This window comes from Trichechus manatus, unplaced genomic scaffold, assembly GCF_000243295.1.
Source record: "Trichechus manatus latirostris isolate Lorelei unplaced genomic scaffold, TriManLat1.0 scaffold00197, whole genome shotgun sequence".
NCBI lineage: Eukaryota > Metazoa > Chordata > Mammalia > Sirenia > Trichechidae > Trichechus > Trichechus manatus.
The window spans coordinates 384,210-401,252 of NW_004444133.1; the positions used below are offsets into that span (position 1 = coordinate 384,210).

Here is a 17,043-nt window from a genome sequence, read left to right on the forward strand (position 1 = left end):
ATGGTGAATGCATTTGACAAAACTGAGTAAATGTACACTAAAGATTTGTGCATTTCCTTGCATGTAAAGTTTATCTCAAAAATTTTGTCTCAAAATTTTATATGAAAAGGCAGTATACTGAAGTCTGTAATTAATTTAGAAATGCATCAGAAATAAGATGGATAGAGGGTTTGTGTATGTATACATACATGTATATATCCCAGCACAGTAAAATATTAATGGTGGAATTTAGATGGTAGGTAGAAGATGTTTACAATAAAATTCTTTCAACTTACCTGTATGTTTGAAATTTTTCATAATAAAATATTAAAATGTTGAGTTTTTTAAAAAGTACCTATATAATTGGGATGTTGATGCCTTTGAAAAATATTTTTTAAATGAGCAGACTGAATTATAATGTTTAAAAAAAATGAAATTTGATTACCATATTTTTACGCAAATAACATGCGCCTTCTATGTTTGTTTGCCAACCACTCCCTCCTCCGAGGTATTTTCATTAGGGCCTCTGTGCAATTTTTATTACATGTTGCTGTTAAAAATACTAGCATAGCATGAAAATACCTCACAGGGAGAGGGAGCGGTTGGCAAACAAACATAGAAGGCACATGTTACTTGCGTAAAAATACGGTAAATATTGTTACATCATGAGTGCAAGGATGGCTTAACATCAAGATATGTTTGTGTATGATTGAACATTAAAGAAGAAGTAAGTATAATCATCTCAGAGAACACAGGAAAAACATTTTTTATAAAATTTAATACCCTTGAAGATAACTTTCAGTAAACTAGGAATAAAATGCAAATTCTTTAATCTGACAGAGAGTAAACTACAAAACCTAAAATGAAAACCATCCCAAATGTTGTTGCTGTTGTTAGGTACCATCAAGTCACTTCAAGCTCATAGCAATCCTGTGTACAACAGAACAAAACACTGTCCAGTCCTGTACCATCCTCACAATCGTTATTACGTTTGAAGCCATTGTTGCAGCCACTGTGTCAATCCATCTCGTTGAGGGTCTTCCTCTTTTTCACTGACTCTCTACTTTACCAAGCATAATGTCACATTATCAAGTCCCTCCTAATAATGTGTCCAAAGTATGTGAGACAAAGTCTTGCCATCCTTGCCTCTAATGAGCATTTTGGCTGTACTTCTTCCCAGACAGATTTGGGAAATGGGAACATGTTAAAAGAGATCTCATCAACACAGGAGCAAAAAATATTTGTCAGGCATGTCTATGTATATGTATATGGCAAAGCAAAGAAGTAATAATAAAGTCACTTCTGAAAAAGCAGGAGCACTGACTTGCCTTGCAAAATATCAGGACTTATTTTTAAAGCTATAGTAATTAAATTAAGACAGTACATTACTAAATAGACCAGTGGAACAAGATAGAAATCCCAAAAACAGGCCTACACATATACGATATACTAGCTATAAAACAGAAGTGGCACTGTAGATTATGGAGAAAGAAGAAGTTTTCAGTAAATGGAGCTTCAACAATTGGCTGTCCATAAGGAAGTTTTTTAAAAAATTGATTCCTACTTCAACTCAAAAATCTACGCCATGTAGATTAAAGCAAAACTTTAAAACTTTCAGAAGAAAATGTGGGTGAATATATTTTTTTACCTTCAAGTCACAAAAAGCATTAACCTTAAAAGACTGATAAATATCACTACATTAAAATGAAGAACATTTATGAATCAAAAGCCATCATTAAGTGAAAACACAAGTCACAAACTAGTAGAAAGTATTTGATATACATACAACCGGCAGAAGATTAATACTGAGAGTATATAAAGAACTCTTCTCCTAAAAACCAGTATAAGGCAAGAGACCCAGCAGCAAAATAGGTAAATCTCATGAATAGGCATTTCAGAAAGGAAATAGCACCTGTGGCAATAAGGTGTTTGACCCTCTATTTGTATTTACCATTTTACACTCTTTTGATTTAGAAAAATTGAATAGTCAAACAATAACAAATGATGGAGAAGAAATGGATCAAATAGTATCTCTTAAACATTGCTGATGATTAAGAAAATACTACAGTCGCTTTGAAAAAGAGTTTAGCATTATTGTGTATAAAGTTGAGCATTCAGATAGCTTATGACTTAGCAATCCCACTCCAAGGTGTATACCTGAAAGAATCTCCCGTATGTGCTCCGGGAGACATGTATAAGAATGCTTAGTATACCACTAAAACTATATATATCCTATCTACTGAATAATTGATAAATGAATTGTGATATAGACACACACAGCTGACTATTGTACAGCTATGAAAATGAACAGTAATATACAACTACATGCAGCAACATGGACTCTAGCTAGTAACTTAAAGTGAAGAAAGCAAATCCCAGCAAACTACATCCAGTATGATACCTTTTTTTAAAAGTTGAAAATTAACCAAAACTGTAAAAAAGTATATAGTTTAGGCATTTTTATAAAACAAGGAGATGATAACAATTCTGATAGTGGTTACCTTGAGTGAAACAGGAAGATGGGATAAGGGAAGGAATACATTGGGAAATACAAGTTATTGCAAGTGTTCTTATTCTTGAGTTGGATTCACAGCGCATCATTATGTTTATAAATAAATCAATTAAAAAGGCCAGTGGTGATAGTGTGTCATGTACCACAGTTTATGATTAGTACATTTCTCTGTGCTTTATGTCTTAGAAGGGAAAAAAAATCAGCTTGTGAGGCAAATTTTCTACTCCTGCCTTCTGAAAAACAGGTTAGCATGTGATTTTAATACTGCTTAAGGAAGTGAGTTATAGAGGAGTGGGACAAGGAGAATTTGCATTTCAGAGTTAAAATTGGGTAAATTGAAGCTGTCTTCCTTATTTAATTTATTCCTCTTAATGTTATTCTGATTGTTATTAGTTGTTTTAATCATCCAGGTGTCTTGTAGTAAAAGTGTAAACTTGAGCTGTCCAATACTAGCCACATATGGTTTTTAAAATTTTTATTTATTGAATCTTAAATTTTAGTTCAATTCCTCAGTCACACTAGCCACATACCAAGTGCTTAATAGCCACATGTGGCTGTTGTTGTTAGTCGATTCCGACTCATGGTGACCCCATGTGTGTGGAATAGAACTGTGCTCCATGAGGTTTTCCAGGCTGTGAACTTTCAGAAGCAGGTTGCCAGGCCTGTCTTCTGAGGCACCTCTAAGTGGGTTAGAACTGCCAGCCTTTTAGTTAGCAGTTGAGCACTTAACTGTTTTGTACCACCCAGGGCTACCACATTGGACAGTACATGTATAGAATCCATCTATAAATTTCCATCATTGTAGAAAGTTATACTGGACAGTGCTGGAACTCTTCACAGAAATCAAATACATTTACATGCTGACTCCCTTAATATCCTCAGAATTGTATTAGCTATTCTTTATTAGCAATAAAAAGTACCTGAGAGAACTTTGCCATCGACCTGTAATTAGAAAAGATTGATTTAGTTTCTTTTCCCCTTTTTTTTTGGCCGTAGTAAGAGTGTGTTGTTTATTAATGATTTGGCAAAGGATAATATTTGGTTGCTCTGTCACAAAGAAGAAATCTAGCCTTATGTATTATAATTACAAGAGGTGTAATCCAGATGTAGTTACAATTATATAAAAGAAGTATATTGACCCATAATATTCTTTTATTAGACATCACAGGAGTTGAAATAATGAGGAATGGCATTCTAATTTTTTTAAATAATTCAACTAGAATTGAGTGGTCCTCCTTGTTACTGGTTAGAGTATGGGGAAAAAAGAAAGTAACCTTTCTCATTCCTTTCATATCCTACCTTAGGTCCTGTACCTGGCAATTAAGTAACTTCATACTAAAATTGTTTGAAAGTATTTGTAAATTTACTGGTTTATAAAATATTTTAAAACACTTGTCATAAATTTTTGTTGTATTTGTTAATTTGCACTTTAGTATTAAATTGTTAATGAAAAGCCTATTACTTATGGGTGCATTTAATGCATTTATGTTCTTATTACCTAATGAATAATTATACTGGGATTTTTTTTTTTATATGTGCATATATAGTTGTTGAAGTCTGAAGAGGATTCCTCATATAAACCTGTGAAGAAAGCTTGTACTCAACTTGTTGATAACCTAGTTGAGCACATTCTTAAATATGAGGAATCGCTAGCTGGTAAGCCATTTTATGTATTGGTCATTAAGTTCATTTTTTATTTTAAAATACTGTGGGCACAGTTCTCATTTTTGCTTTTGACCCTCCTGAGCTTAATAATTAATTTCTTCTCTTCTAAATATAATCTTTTTTTGTTTTATAGATACTGATTTGATGTTCCATTATAGATTATATTGTTAAGCTTGATTAAGATTATCTAGAACAGTGTAATAAAAGCATAAACCTCATCTGTTCACATTATCTTTCAATATTATATAATATTAGATGTCATATTGAACAGGAATTAAGATAAATCCAGGGCTTATATGTATTTAGTTAATGCCACCCATCACAAAACTGTTTGATAACCTTTTAAATCATATAAAATTTTCTCTCAAAATGAAATTGTTTCAACTATTTTTAAAATGTTTTTAAAAGATTTTTATTATATTTCTAATATTATTTATACACCCTGCCCTCATTTGCTGACATGGGTAGGTTCCAAAGACCAAGTTGTTACATGAATCAGTGTTATGTGAAAATTACAGGATGACCACATCAGACAACAAAATGGAGGATGACTACATCATTACATAACTGTCAAAGTACATCATTGCATAACTACCAAACCATTCAGGATCATGGCCCAGCCAAGTTGACACATAAACTTAACCCATCACAACCAGCATTATTCTCCCCTTCCACCTCAGCATTTGTTACTGCCAGACATACACCATTAATGCGCAAAATAGTCAGATAGTGGATTTTTTACTATTGTCATAAAGGCAAAATGTCAGGTAAAGAGATAGTCGATAAGTAAAGAGAAGGTGTAGTTGTCATAAAAAGTTTGCTTAATCTTGAGCTAGAAAACTGTGTTTTTACAATTAACAAATTCTTTAAATACTTAATATATTCTCTTGTATTTTTTATTATTTTTCAGTCACAAATCTGAAGTTACTAATCAAAATATAAATCATTATATAAAAATATAAGTGATAATTGATACCTAGTACTTAAAACACACAAGACTAACATTACTTCCCTTCATCTAATGCACATTAATGAAGAACAACAGTCAGCCTCTGTCATTCTCTAGAATTGGGGTCTATATTCTTTAACAGAGGTACCATATGGCACCTCAGGAAATTGTTGATGTTCTTTATATATTCTATGCAGTTTATTTTTACTTTCATGTTTTTCTCATTTCTCATGTGTATCTCCTTTTCCTTTTATCTCTCTGTTCTGTTTCCCCTATTTTTCCCCCATTAGGAGTGATGGTGGTGTCACTTTGTGTTAAAAACTTGTTAATCTTCTCTAAAAATTAGTTTGCCTCCTATGAACCAGTATGTCTGCTAACTAACAACATTTTCCTCCCATGTGAACAGCATTTTCTCTGCCTCTCTAATATAGCCATTAGTCCATCCCCTTTTTTGTCACTCCATCTTTTAACATATTCTACCAGGGCAACATCTCTTTCTTCTCAGTACCCTTAAACACAGTACCATCTCAACTAAATCGTTTTTTATTCCTTTGCTAATTCTTTTTCTCATGTTCTTTCATCCATTTTTAGAGATAACCAACAGCAAGTTACTCCCTAAACTTCCAACTTTCTATCCTGCTTTTTAATTTCACTTCTACTCCGCTTAGTGGAAAACTTGCTTTCCCTAGGTGTTTGCCCTTTATCCTGAGTATACATAATTTCTATAATGAAAAAAACGTGATGTGGAAAGTTTAGTATCATAACAACTGCCAGTCTCTCTATATTGAGGCATATACTGAATCTGTTCAGGGGATAATACTGAGTAACTTAAATAATATTCTGTATAATTTCCACTGCCTTGTCATATTTTAGTGTCTTATTTCTGTTTGTTTTTTCCAGACTCTGACAATAAAGGTGTGAATTCTGGAAGATTGGTAGCTTGCATAACCACTCTGTTCTTATTCAGCAAAATAAGACCCCAGCTCATGGTTAAACATGCCATGACTATGCAGCCATACCTTACCACTAAATGTAGTGTAAGTATAGAGCTGTCTTATTTTTGTTTCTTACGTAAGATATGTAGTATGTTAAATTTAGACTTTGCATAAGTGTCAACCACATTTTCATGACAGATCACAGTCATTTTCACTGACAAATCGATTGTGTCATTTACTCAAAATACAGGTTCTAATATTTGTTGCAAGTTATCTGCAAACATCAGTTTTCTCATACGTTACAACTGCATAAGGTTCAAGCCCCATTTCTCTGTAAGTCCTTAAGCCAAACCTTCAGTAGATGCTTTGTAAATCTTGTAGCAGTTGTTAAGAACTCAAAGGTGAATGAGGTAGAGTTTCTGTTTTTGAGAAATTTACTATCTGTTGGATTTTAAATGTGTTTTTCATTTGTCTTTGTCACTAATAATACATTTTATTATGTTAATAACTATTTATTTAAACTAGCAGGATCCTACGATGATACATCTAGTGAAAGTAGACTTAATTTAACTATTTATTTCTATTTTATGTATTTTAATAATAGAGCAATATATTGAATAAGGAAAACTTAGTATCATACCAGACATGGTTAGACTGTCATTTTAAGTGAATATTAATACATACTATGTTTTCCTAAAATAAAATAAAAAAATTATGTAAAACTTACCTTAAGAAAAATAACCCAGCAAATAAGTGAGATTAAAAAAATATATGACAAATAGTATAGTGAGTTAAGTGCCTTACTACAAATGCTAGATTTGAAAATACTCTAACAACTTAAAAATATAAACAGTTTTTCATGTACTAGTTCTCAATGTTCCTAAAAAGCTAATTTTAACTGATCTCTACTAGGTTTTGTTGCTATGGTCTTTCTTTTTGTTTTAGCAACTTAAATTACCTAAATAAAAGTTCTAGGTGAAAATCTCAGGACTTCATAAGAACATTTTAAGAACTGAAGAGAGTAGCATAGGATAAAAAGTACATAAAAACAACATATAATATTTCTGAAACCCTAATTCTATCTTTTGTATTATATCCGGAAATAACTTGGTTAATATGGATTCTGTGGCCAGTAGTAATAGCTAATATGTAGTAAGCATAGCACCAGGAATGGAAAAGAATTTTATATGCATTATCTCATTCACTTAGTGAAGTAAGTAGTAGTAGTATTCCAGTTTTATCAGTAAGGAAATGTAGGCTTAGAGAATATAAGTAACTTGCCCAATATCACACAGTTAATTAGTGCTAAAGCTAGACTTTAACCACGTGTCTGTTTACCTCTAGAGTCTGGACTATAATGTAACCTGTATAAATAGCTCTTTTTTTATTTTGAGTCAGTATTTCTTACCGTTAAGTTCACTTTCAAAACATTTTGTGCATTTTTTATGCGTATATATATTTATAATATAAAGTTTTATTTAAATAAGACCATCTTATACATGATAGACACCTTTTTGGATGTTTTTTGTTTTTATGTCCCTACTCCCGTGTCTTTATTCTTCCTTTTCTCAGGATAAAGAACCTGGCATATCCTTCCATGCTTTATCCTTGCTTCTATAGTCATAGACACAGGTATTGTTGTTGTTAGGTTCCACTGAGTTGATTCCAACTCCTAGCAACCCTGTATACAATGGAATGAAACACTACCCGGTCCTGTGCCATCCTCACAATCATTGCTATGTTTGAGCCCATTGTTGCAGCCACTATGTCAGTCCATCTTGTTGAGGATCTTCCTCTTTTTCCGTAGCCCTTTACTTTACCAAGCATGATGTCCTTCTCCAGGGACTGATCCCTCCTGATAACACGTCCAAAGTACACAAGACAAAGTCTCACTGTCCTCACTTTTAAGGAGCGTTCTGGCTATACTTCTTCCAAGACAGACTTGTTCATTCTTCTGGCAGTCCATGGTATATTCAGTATTCTTCACCAACACCATGTTTCAAAGGCATCAGTTCTTCTTCGGTCTTCCTTATTTATCATCCAGCCTTTCACATGCATATGAGGCAACTGAAAATACCATGGCTTCGGTCAGGCACACCTTAGTCCTCAAAGTGATATCTTTCTTTTTTTAACACTTTAAAAAGGTCATTTGCAGCACGTTTGCCCAATGCAATATGTCATTTGATTTCTTGACTGCTGTGTCCATGGGCATTGATTATAGATCCAAGTAAAATGAAATCCTTGACAATTTCCATCTTTTCTCCGTATATCATGATGTTGCTTATTGGTCCAGTTGTGAGGATTTTTGTTTTCTTTATGTTGCGATGTAATCCATACTGAAGGCTGTAATCTTTGATCTTCATCAGTAAGTGCTTCGCTTTCAGCAAGCAAGGTTGTGTCATCTACATTTCACAGGTTGTTACTGAGTCTTCCTCCAATCCTGATGCTGCATTCCTTATTATATAGTTCAGCTTCTCAGATTATTTGCTCACCATACAGATTGAATAAGTATGGTGAAAGAATACAACCCTGACGCATACCTTTCCTGTTTTTAAACCAGATTGTATTCCTTTGTTCTGTTCAAGCGACTGCTCTTGATCTGTATACAGGTTCTGAATGAGCACAATTAAGTGTTCTAAAATTTCCGTTTTTCACAATGTTTTCCATAATGTGTTACAATCTGCACAGTCGAATTCCTTTGCATAGTCAGTAAAATACAGGTAAACATCTTTCTGGCATTTTCTGCTTTCAGACAGGACCCATCTGACATCAGCAATGATATCCTTCGTCCTACGGCTTGAATTTCTGGCAGTTCCCTGTCGATGTACTGCTGCAACCATTTTTTAATTATCTTCAGCAAAATTTTACTTGCGTGTGATATTAATGATATTGTTCAGTAATTTCCACATTCTGTTGGATCGCCTTTTTTTGGAATGTGCACAAATACGGATCTCTTCCAGTTGGTTGGCCAGGAGGCTATCTTCCAAATGTCTTGACATAGCGAGGTCAGCACCTCCAGTCCTGCATCCATTTGTTGAAACATCTCAATTGGTATTGTCTCAATTCCTGGAGCCTTGTTTTTTGGCAATGCCTTCATTGCAGCTTGGACTTCTTCCTTCAGTACCACTGGTTTTTGATCATATACTGCCTCCTGAAATAGTTGAACTTTGACCAGTTCTTTTTGGTACAATGACTCTGTATATTCCTTCCATCTTCTTTTGATGTTTCTCGCTTTGTTCAGTATTTTGCCCATGGAATCCTTCAGTATTGCAACTCGAGGCTTGAATTTTTTCTTCAATTTTTCAGCTAGAGAAATGCCGAGTGTGTTCTTCCGTTTTGGTTTTCTAACTCCAGATCTTTGCACACTTCATTATAACTTTACTTTGTCTAATCGAGCCACCCTTTGAAATCTTCCATTCAACTCTTTTGCTTCATCATTTCTTCCATCACTTTAGCTACTCTCCAGTCAAGAGTAAGTTTCAGAGTCTCTGCTGACATCCATACATACATATACATAAATGGTTGACCAGACACATACACATACTTAAATGGTTAACCAGGTTTTTTAAAAAAATTGGCCCATCTTGTACACATATCTACCTCTTTGAAGTGTTAAAAAGCAAAGATGTCAGTTTAGAGGACTAAAGTTCGCCTGACCCAAGCCATGATATTTTCAGTTGCCTCATAAACGCATGCGGAAGCTAGACAATGAATAAGGAAGACCAAAGAAGAATTGATGCCTTTGAATTATGGTGTTAGTGACAAATATTAAATATACCATGGACTACTGGAAGAACGAACAAATCTGTCTTAGAAGAAGAACAGCCAGAATGCTCTTTAGAAGCAAGGATGGCAAGACTTCATCTCAAGTCCTTTGAACATGTTATCAGAAGGGACCAGTCCCTGGAGAAAGGGGGTCAGTGAAAAAGAGGAAGACCCTCAACAAAATGGATTGCCACAGTAGCTGCAACAGTGGTCTCAAACATAGCAACGATTGTGAGGATGGTGCAGGACTGGGCAGTGTTTCGTTCTGTTGTACACAGGGTCGCTGTGAGTCAGAACCAACTCGATGGCACCTAACAACAACGTACGCATATCTGCTGGCATATTTAATAATCTCAAGTCTCCTGGAATATATCTGACTCAGTCTATTAAATGACTACTTACTATCCATGTTACAAGTGTCTCTTGATTTATTAAACATTTCACTGTTAGTTGCATACATTTGTTTCCCATTGACGGCCATTACAAATGATTCCTTAGTAAACATTTCTATTCATATATCTTTAAGTGCTAATGCTTTTATTTCTCTGTGATAGAGTCTAAGGAATGAACTTGTTAGCTTGAGCGAATCTTTTTGTTGTTATTTTTTAATAGATTTTGCCAGATTGCTGGTGGACATGTGTTATAGGCTCTTTGGAAAGGAGTATATACTGGTCTTTTCCCTGCTCCCCGTCAACAGTCGATGTCATTATTATTTGTAGCCTTTGCCAATGAAATAGATGTAGTAAATCGTGTAAAGGAATAGTTGTAACGGGTTTAATGAAATAGTTCATTGTTGCTTCGATTTCCCTTTCGCTGGCTTCCGTGAAAGTTGAGCATCTTTTCATATAATGTTGACCACTTGGACTTGCTTTTCATGTGAATTGACTGTTTGTACCATGTGTCCATTTTACTTTTGAATTGTGAGTCTTTTTATTTTTTCTTCAGTTTTTGAAAGCTCTTTAAATATTTTAGCTATTAAACCATCTTACATTGTATTGTTCTCAAGCATTTCTTCGCCGTATCATTTGACTTCTGCTCTTTTCCTTTATTATTTCCATCTTTCTTTGAATTTTTCTTCTCAATTTTAAGATATTTCTTTTATTTGATTTTCCAAGCCAATAATATTAAGAGAAATTTTGAAAAATGCTTCTGCATTTTTTAAGTAAAAGTTTAGCAATTGCTCTGAATGAATTTTATCTTATAATACCCCAAAAAACACTCTGTTGTCCCTACTACACCCACTTTAACTCATCTTCTATTGCTTAAAGGGGTGGTAATGTGGAATGACAGGGAACAGTAGCATTTCTGTGTTGCCATCAACAGTAATAAGGTAATAAGTTCAAAAAGTCCAAAATGTTTTTTCGTTCTTTTTTTTATTATTATTGTAAAACTACAGAGAATATAACATTTGCCAGTTCAACATTTTTCATGTATACAACTCAGTGAAACTAATTACATCAATCATGTTGTGCAACCATCACCAATTTCCATTGCCACATGTTCCATCCCTATAAACAAAAACTCAATGCTCCCTAAACAATAACTACCCCCTTTCCCATTTCCCCATCCCTTCTGCCACTGGTAACCACTATTAAACTCCAATTTCTATACCTTTGCCTATTCTAGGTATTTCATATTAGTGAAATCATACAATATTTGTCATCCTGTGATTGACTAATTTCACTCAGCATAATGTTTTCAAGGTTCATCCATGTCGTGGAAGGGTAGTTCTCAGTTATTCGTGCTTTAGTGGGTAAGACATATTTGGAAGTTGCACTGTAATATTTTGTTACCAATCACTGAACTCTTTTTGAACTTAAGATACCTCGTCTCCAGAAATAACATTAAGCTGGAATAACCCAGTCCTGGACATTCCAAGTAAAAGGACTCCTTTGACTGTATTAGAATCAATTTGAGAGTTCAGAGGGAGAGCCAGGTGCATTAATTCATTCCAAGAGCATATACTGAGAGCCAGCCATGTGATAGGCACTGTCCTAGGTGGTGGGAACAACTTGATAAATAAAATGGTTGTGATTATGGCAAATAAATAATTAAAAATTGATAGGTTGGTCAGAAAAGCCCTCTTGGATAAAAGGACACGTGAGCCCAAAACTAAAGCATCTGCATGAAGAACAGAATGCAAAGTGCTAGACAGAAAGAACAGACTATGTAAAGTGCTGAAACAGAGAAGAGCTTAGTGTGCTGGAAGAAGTGACAGAAACAAACCCTAATATATATAAAATGTTACGGATAGTATAGACGATATTAAAAATGAGTGGAGAAAGGACTGCCTCTTCAATAAATGGTGCTAGGAAAGTTGGTTATCCATTTAGAATAAAATGAAATTTATATTCTTACCTAAGAACATACACCAAAATAAATTCTATACGGGTTAAAAATGTAGTTTTAAAATAGCTCAAATAAAATATAAGTGAGTATTGTTCTGGCCTCAAGATAGAGAAGAATTTTCTAAACATAAAAGCATTGGAACAATGTAGCACTCCGGACCTTTTACATGTTTAAAAAAAAAAAATTAAAAGGGCAAACAATAAGAAAAAATATTTGCAACGTAAATGGCAAAGCATTAATAAATCCAAAAAGTCCAAATTTTTTAGGGTAATAGCTCAAAAAGTTCAAAATGAATGTCAGTAATCTGTTGTTAAGAATGAGAAATGGTAGCTTGGCTGAATAAAATTGTATGTTGAAAGCCTTAATCCATTAAAAAAAAAACTAGTAACTTTGGTTGCCTTTGGGGAGGGCAATGGGGTGGGAGGAGGACATGGATAAGAGACTTTTCGTTGTAAACCCTTTGGTACCTTCCGATTTTTTTTCATTAATGTACTACTTATTTTGAAAACACATGACTACTTTTTTAATCAAAGAAAAAATATGTCTAAATTTTAAAATTAAAGAAGCCTTATACCTGTTTATGGGATTCTACATTTATACTTATCATAAAAAGAGTTAACACAGGGTTTCTCAGCCTTGGCACTGTTGACATTTTGGGCCAGATAATTCTCTGTTGTCAGGAACTGTTCTCTACATGTTTAGCAGCATCCCTGGCCTGGCCTCTATCCATTAGATGCCAGTAGCATCCCTTCCACTACCACCACCCCCACTGCTGTAAAAGCCAAAAATGTCTTTAAAACTCGTTGCCATCTAGTCATTCCGACTCGTAGAGACCCTGTAGGACAGAGTAGAATTGCTCCCATAGGCTGGTGGATTTGAACTGCTGACCTTTTGATTAGCCAAACGCTTAAGTCTTTAGACATTGACCAATATCCCTTGGGTGGCAGCTTGCCCCTGGTTGAAAACTGTTGGGTTAACATACCCCAATATGAAAAAGACTATATTTGAAAAGTATACCAGTCTTTGTAAAATGCTGTTAATGTTTAAGCACCTTAGTTTACTATTGACTTGTATTGAATTCTAGGGAAAAAAAATAAATAACTGTAGCACTGTGACTAAGTGACCCTTAAGGTCACACAATAAGTTAATGGCAGAGCTAGAATCCAGGTTCCTGACACTCCCTTCATCCCTTTTTAAAAAAAAAAAAAAGAAAACTTTTCTAATAGACTTTATTTGTACTGAAACTTTATATACATAATACTTCTGTACTTCCAAATATATAAAGCTGTTTATAGTTTCTTTTCTGGTTTTGGATATTTATAAAACATTAATTTTATCCTTATAGACACAAAATGATTTCATGGTTATCTGCAATGTTGCAAAAATCCTAGAGCTGGTTGTACCACTAATGGAGCATCCAAGTGAAACTTTCCTTGCCACTATTGAAGAAGATCTAATGAAGCTTATCATCAAATATGGCATGACTGTAAGCATTCGGTTTACTATCTCTGTACTGATACGTATATAATTTGCAAATGATAGCTTATAGCATCATGTGTCAAAATTAAGTTCCAGTGTATTTTCTTACATGTCAAAAGTACATACATGTGAAAGGTAAATTTTTAATGTAGTATAAATATTTTTACTTTTGTCTTTGACTTTTGTCTAAACGATAACATTTTCTGTATCTTTTAGGTAGTGCAGCATTGTGTGAGCTGTCTTGGGGCTGTTGTAAATAAAGTGACACAAAATTTTAAATTTGTGTGGGCCTGTTTCAATAGATACTATGGTAAGTTCAGTGCCTGGGCTTTAAAATTATTCTACTAGGTCGTGCACTGTGCCTAACTCATTTTCAACACATCTGACAAAGAAAGGGATAGCATCAAGGGAATTGTAAGAGGTGAGATTGTCCTCCGTGGTTGACTCTCAGAGGCAGTCGATTCTAGTATCTTTTGTATTCCCTTAATAATCCACTATGATTACTTTTGAAATGTATCTCTTCATAAGTAAAAGGTTGGTAAATTTTCTGCTCACGGTTTAAGTAAATTTTAAATATTAATTTTAAATTAATTATTTTAGGCTCTAAGGAGTGCCCTCTTAATTTTAGTCGTATTTAATTCTTAGAAGCATTAGCAGACATTAATTATAATTAATTAGTAGTAATTATTTGAACATAGTAATTCAAGGATATAGGGTTTGTAATAAATAAATATTACTTATTTTTATTAGGTGCCATTTCAAAATTAAAAAGTCAGCACCAGGAGGACCCAAATAATACTTCACTTCTAACAAACAAACCAGCACTTCTTAGATCCCTTTTCACTGTTGGAGCACTATGTCGGCATTTTGATTTTGATCTGGAAGATTTTAAAGGCAACAGTAAGGTAAAGATCATCATGATTACTTAGTATGCTGTAAAAACTAGAACTATGTGGCTATGTGAGCTGAGAATGAGCATAATGACCCAGGATGGAGGAGGCATTAGAGTAGTCTGGTTTAATGAGAATTCTAAATCCACTCAAAGCGTGGACTGGCTGCTGATGTATGAGCTGTTTGTTACTGGTCTGTGACAAGGTAAGAAGTTTACCTCACAAGTTATATCAGCTTTGTGACAATGGACCCACTGTTTAGATCAGAAGCTGACTGGTTTTTTTTTGGCGGGGAGGGGACTTTCTCAGTGAGAAAAGAGGTATATTGATTTCCGTTTTGACACAAGCTATAGTCAAAGACCAATACTTTGAATACCACTGTTCTAAAATATATAGAATTGTTGATTTATTTTTTAGTAGAGTTCACATGTGTTTTTTTTTTTTCCCTCCCCCTTCATAGTAGAAAACTGATCTAAATTACTCTTCTTGAACACATTTTAATGTGGTTTCCCCCCCCTTAGGTTAACATAAAGGATAAAGTACTTGAACTATTAATGTATTTTACAAAACATTCGGATGAAGAAGTACAAACAAAAGCCATCATTGGTCTAGGTGAGTTTAGTCTTTAAATTTCTTTGTAGTTTTTAGCTGTTTGTGGGGTGGAGCAAATTTTTAGATATTGTGAGTTTAAATTATTGATTTATTTAAATATGTTTCTGTTGGCAGTAGAGTCTGGTGTCTGGAATAATAAGGACCAGGGTTAAAACACCTGGGTTTCATTCTTAGCTCAGCCAGTGACTTCCTGGGTGACTTTGCACAAGTCACTTAACTTCTCTGTTTATCAGTTTCCTCATTAGTAAAATAGAGTCAATACTGTCCCTATCCCTACTTCATAGAGTTTCTTAAGAGTATCATTAAATCACTTTAATAAAGAAAGATGATGTACAAGTATTTTTTTTAATTGTTCTTTTTCATTACAAAACTTTGTCATTTTATGTCTCTACCACTTCTGATTTAAAGTAATGAGTAGTCTACTTAGTCTTTTATTTATATAGAATCACATAGTAACCAACCCAAAAGGAACAGTGTGAATGTATACATATCTCATATTATTTTCTAAAAGCACTGATACATTAAAAACATGTTCTTGTAAAAGGTTAGGTCTGTGTGGCTTATCTGGAAAGAAATTAGAATATAGGAGAAATATGAGAAAGGTAGCATTAAAGTGCCTGAATTGAGTGTACTTTTAAAAAATACATGAATAGACTGCCCAAGTAATTTTTTGCAGATATATGTAAAGCTACCCAGTAAGGTTAATAACTTATTTGGAAACTCTAATTAGATAGCGTTAACAAAGTTTGTAACTTAATTAACATACATGATCAGTCACTTTGTATTACAGTCTTCAGAACAAAAATGGGTAATAAAAGATTCTAAGTTACTAAGCCTCATTAAATTGTGTTTACTAATATTTTTAAAATAAATCTAAATCTTATTATTTTATTCCTCCTTCTTCCCTTTCAGAAAATATAGCAAGAATGGTAAAAATTCAGATATCACTTACTAGGCATTTGTATCAGTAAAATATTCAGTCCATTATGGGCCTTTGAAATATTCAGTCTGGCCAGAAGTTAATTGGAGAGGCAATACTAATAGTTTTACAGCTAATTCATAGGACAAATAGTAGAAATTTTACTCTAACTTAAAGAAGCAGTACTACTCAGAAAATAGTGCCTTTAGACCAGTTAATAAAAGACATCTTGCCTAGGCCATAGTTATCCTGTGTGACCTTGGGCTGGTTATCTGATCACTCTGTGTGTTGAGTTTAGTTTATTTGGCATCAGTAATACTTGCTACCATGTTGTTCAAGGATCTTCATTGTTTTCTCAAATAAGCATTATATACAAATAAACATGGATGATAATATTAATTTGCCACTTATTAACTAATGATTATAGAATTCAGCATCGTGGCTTCATTACAATGCCGTATGAGAAAGATATGGAAGATATATTTTTAGCAGTAGTTTATTTTAGAATCATTCTCTTTCATCAGATATATTTCAATTTTTTTTTTTTTTAAATACTGCCGACGTAATGCCTTCTGCTAAGGATCTGAAAAATGTTTACAAACATTACCTCTTAAATCCTGAAAACATCCCCTTGAGGTAGGTGGGTGGTAAATATTATTGTCCCCATTTTACAGATGGAGAATTGAGGCACAGAGAGATTATGTGATTCACCCAAGGTCACACTACAAGTCAGTGGTGGAGCCAGGAATAGAACCCAAGACTCCTAACTCCTAATCCACTCCCCTAGCCACTAGGCCCTGCTCCCTCCTCAAGGTTTCCTCTTGTGTGAAATTCTCCTTTGAAATACAATTTCTTGTTTTTAATTCATGGGGAAAGAAGTACCTGCTCTAATACTTCTCTAGGTAAGGCTACTGGCATTAGTCATTTTAAGTTTTAATTTTTTGAAAAAAGGAGCACTTTATATGATTTTCATTAAATGCTATGTTTAA

General features: G+C 33.9%; 1 protein-coding gene across 5 annotated transcripts in view; it reads left to right on the forward strand.

Moving 5' to 3' along the window:
- The window catches only part of NIPBL (NIPBL cohesin loading factor), a 213,703-nt gene that overhangs the window by 183,417 nt on the left and 13,243 nt on the right, over window positions 1-17,043 (forward strand). For all 5 annotated transcript variants that reach the window (XM_004387886.2, XM_023742000.1, XM_023741999.1 and 2 more), the window contains 6 exons: window positions 4,039-4,147; window positions 6,006-6,142; window positions 13,500-13,640; window positions 13,850-13,943; window positions 14,384-14,538; window positions 15,045-15,135. In XM_004387886.2, coding sequence (XP_004387943.1) covers window positions 4,039-4,147; window positions 6,006-6,142; window positions 13,500-13,640; window positions 13,850-13,943; window positions 14,384-14,538; window positions 15,045-15,135 — 727 coding nt within the window. The remainder of the gene's footprint in view (window positions 1-4,038; window positions 4,148-6,005; window positions 6,143-13,499; window positions 13,641-13,849; window positions 13,944-14,383; window positions 14,539-15,044; window positions 15,136-17,043) is intronic.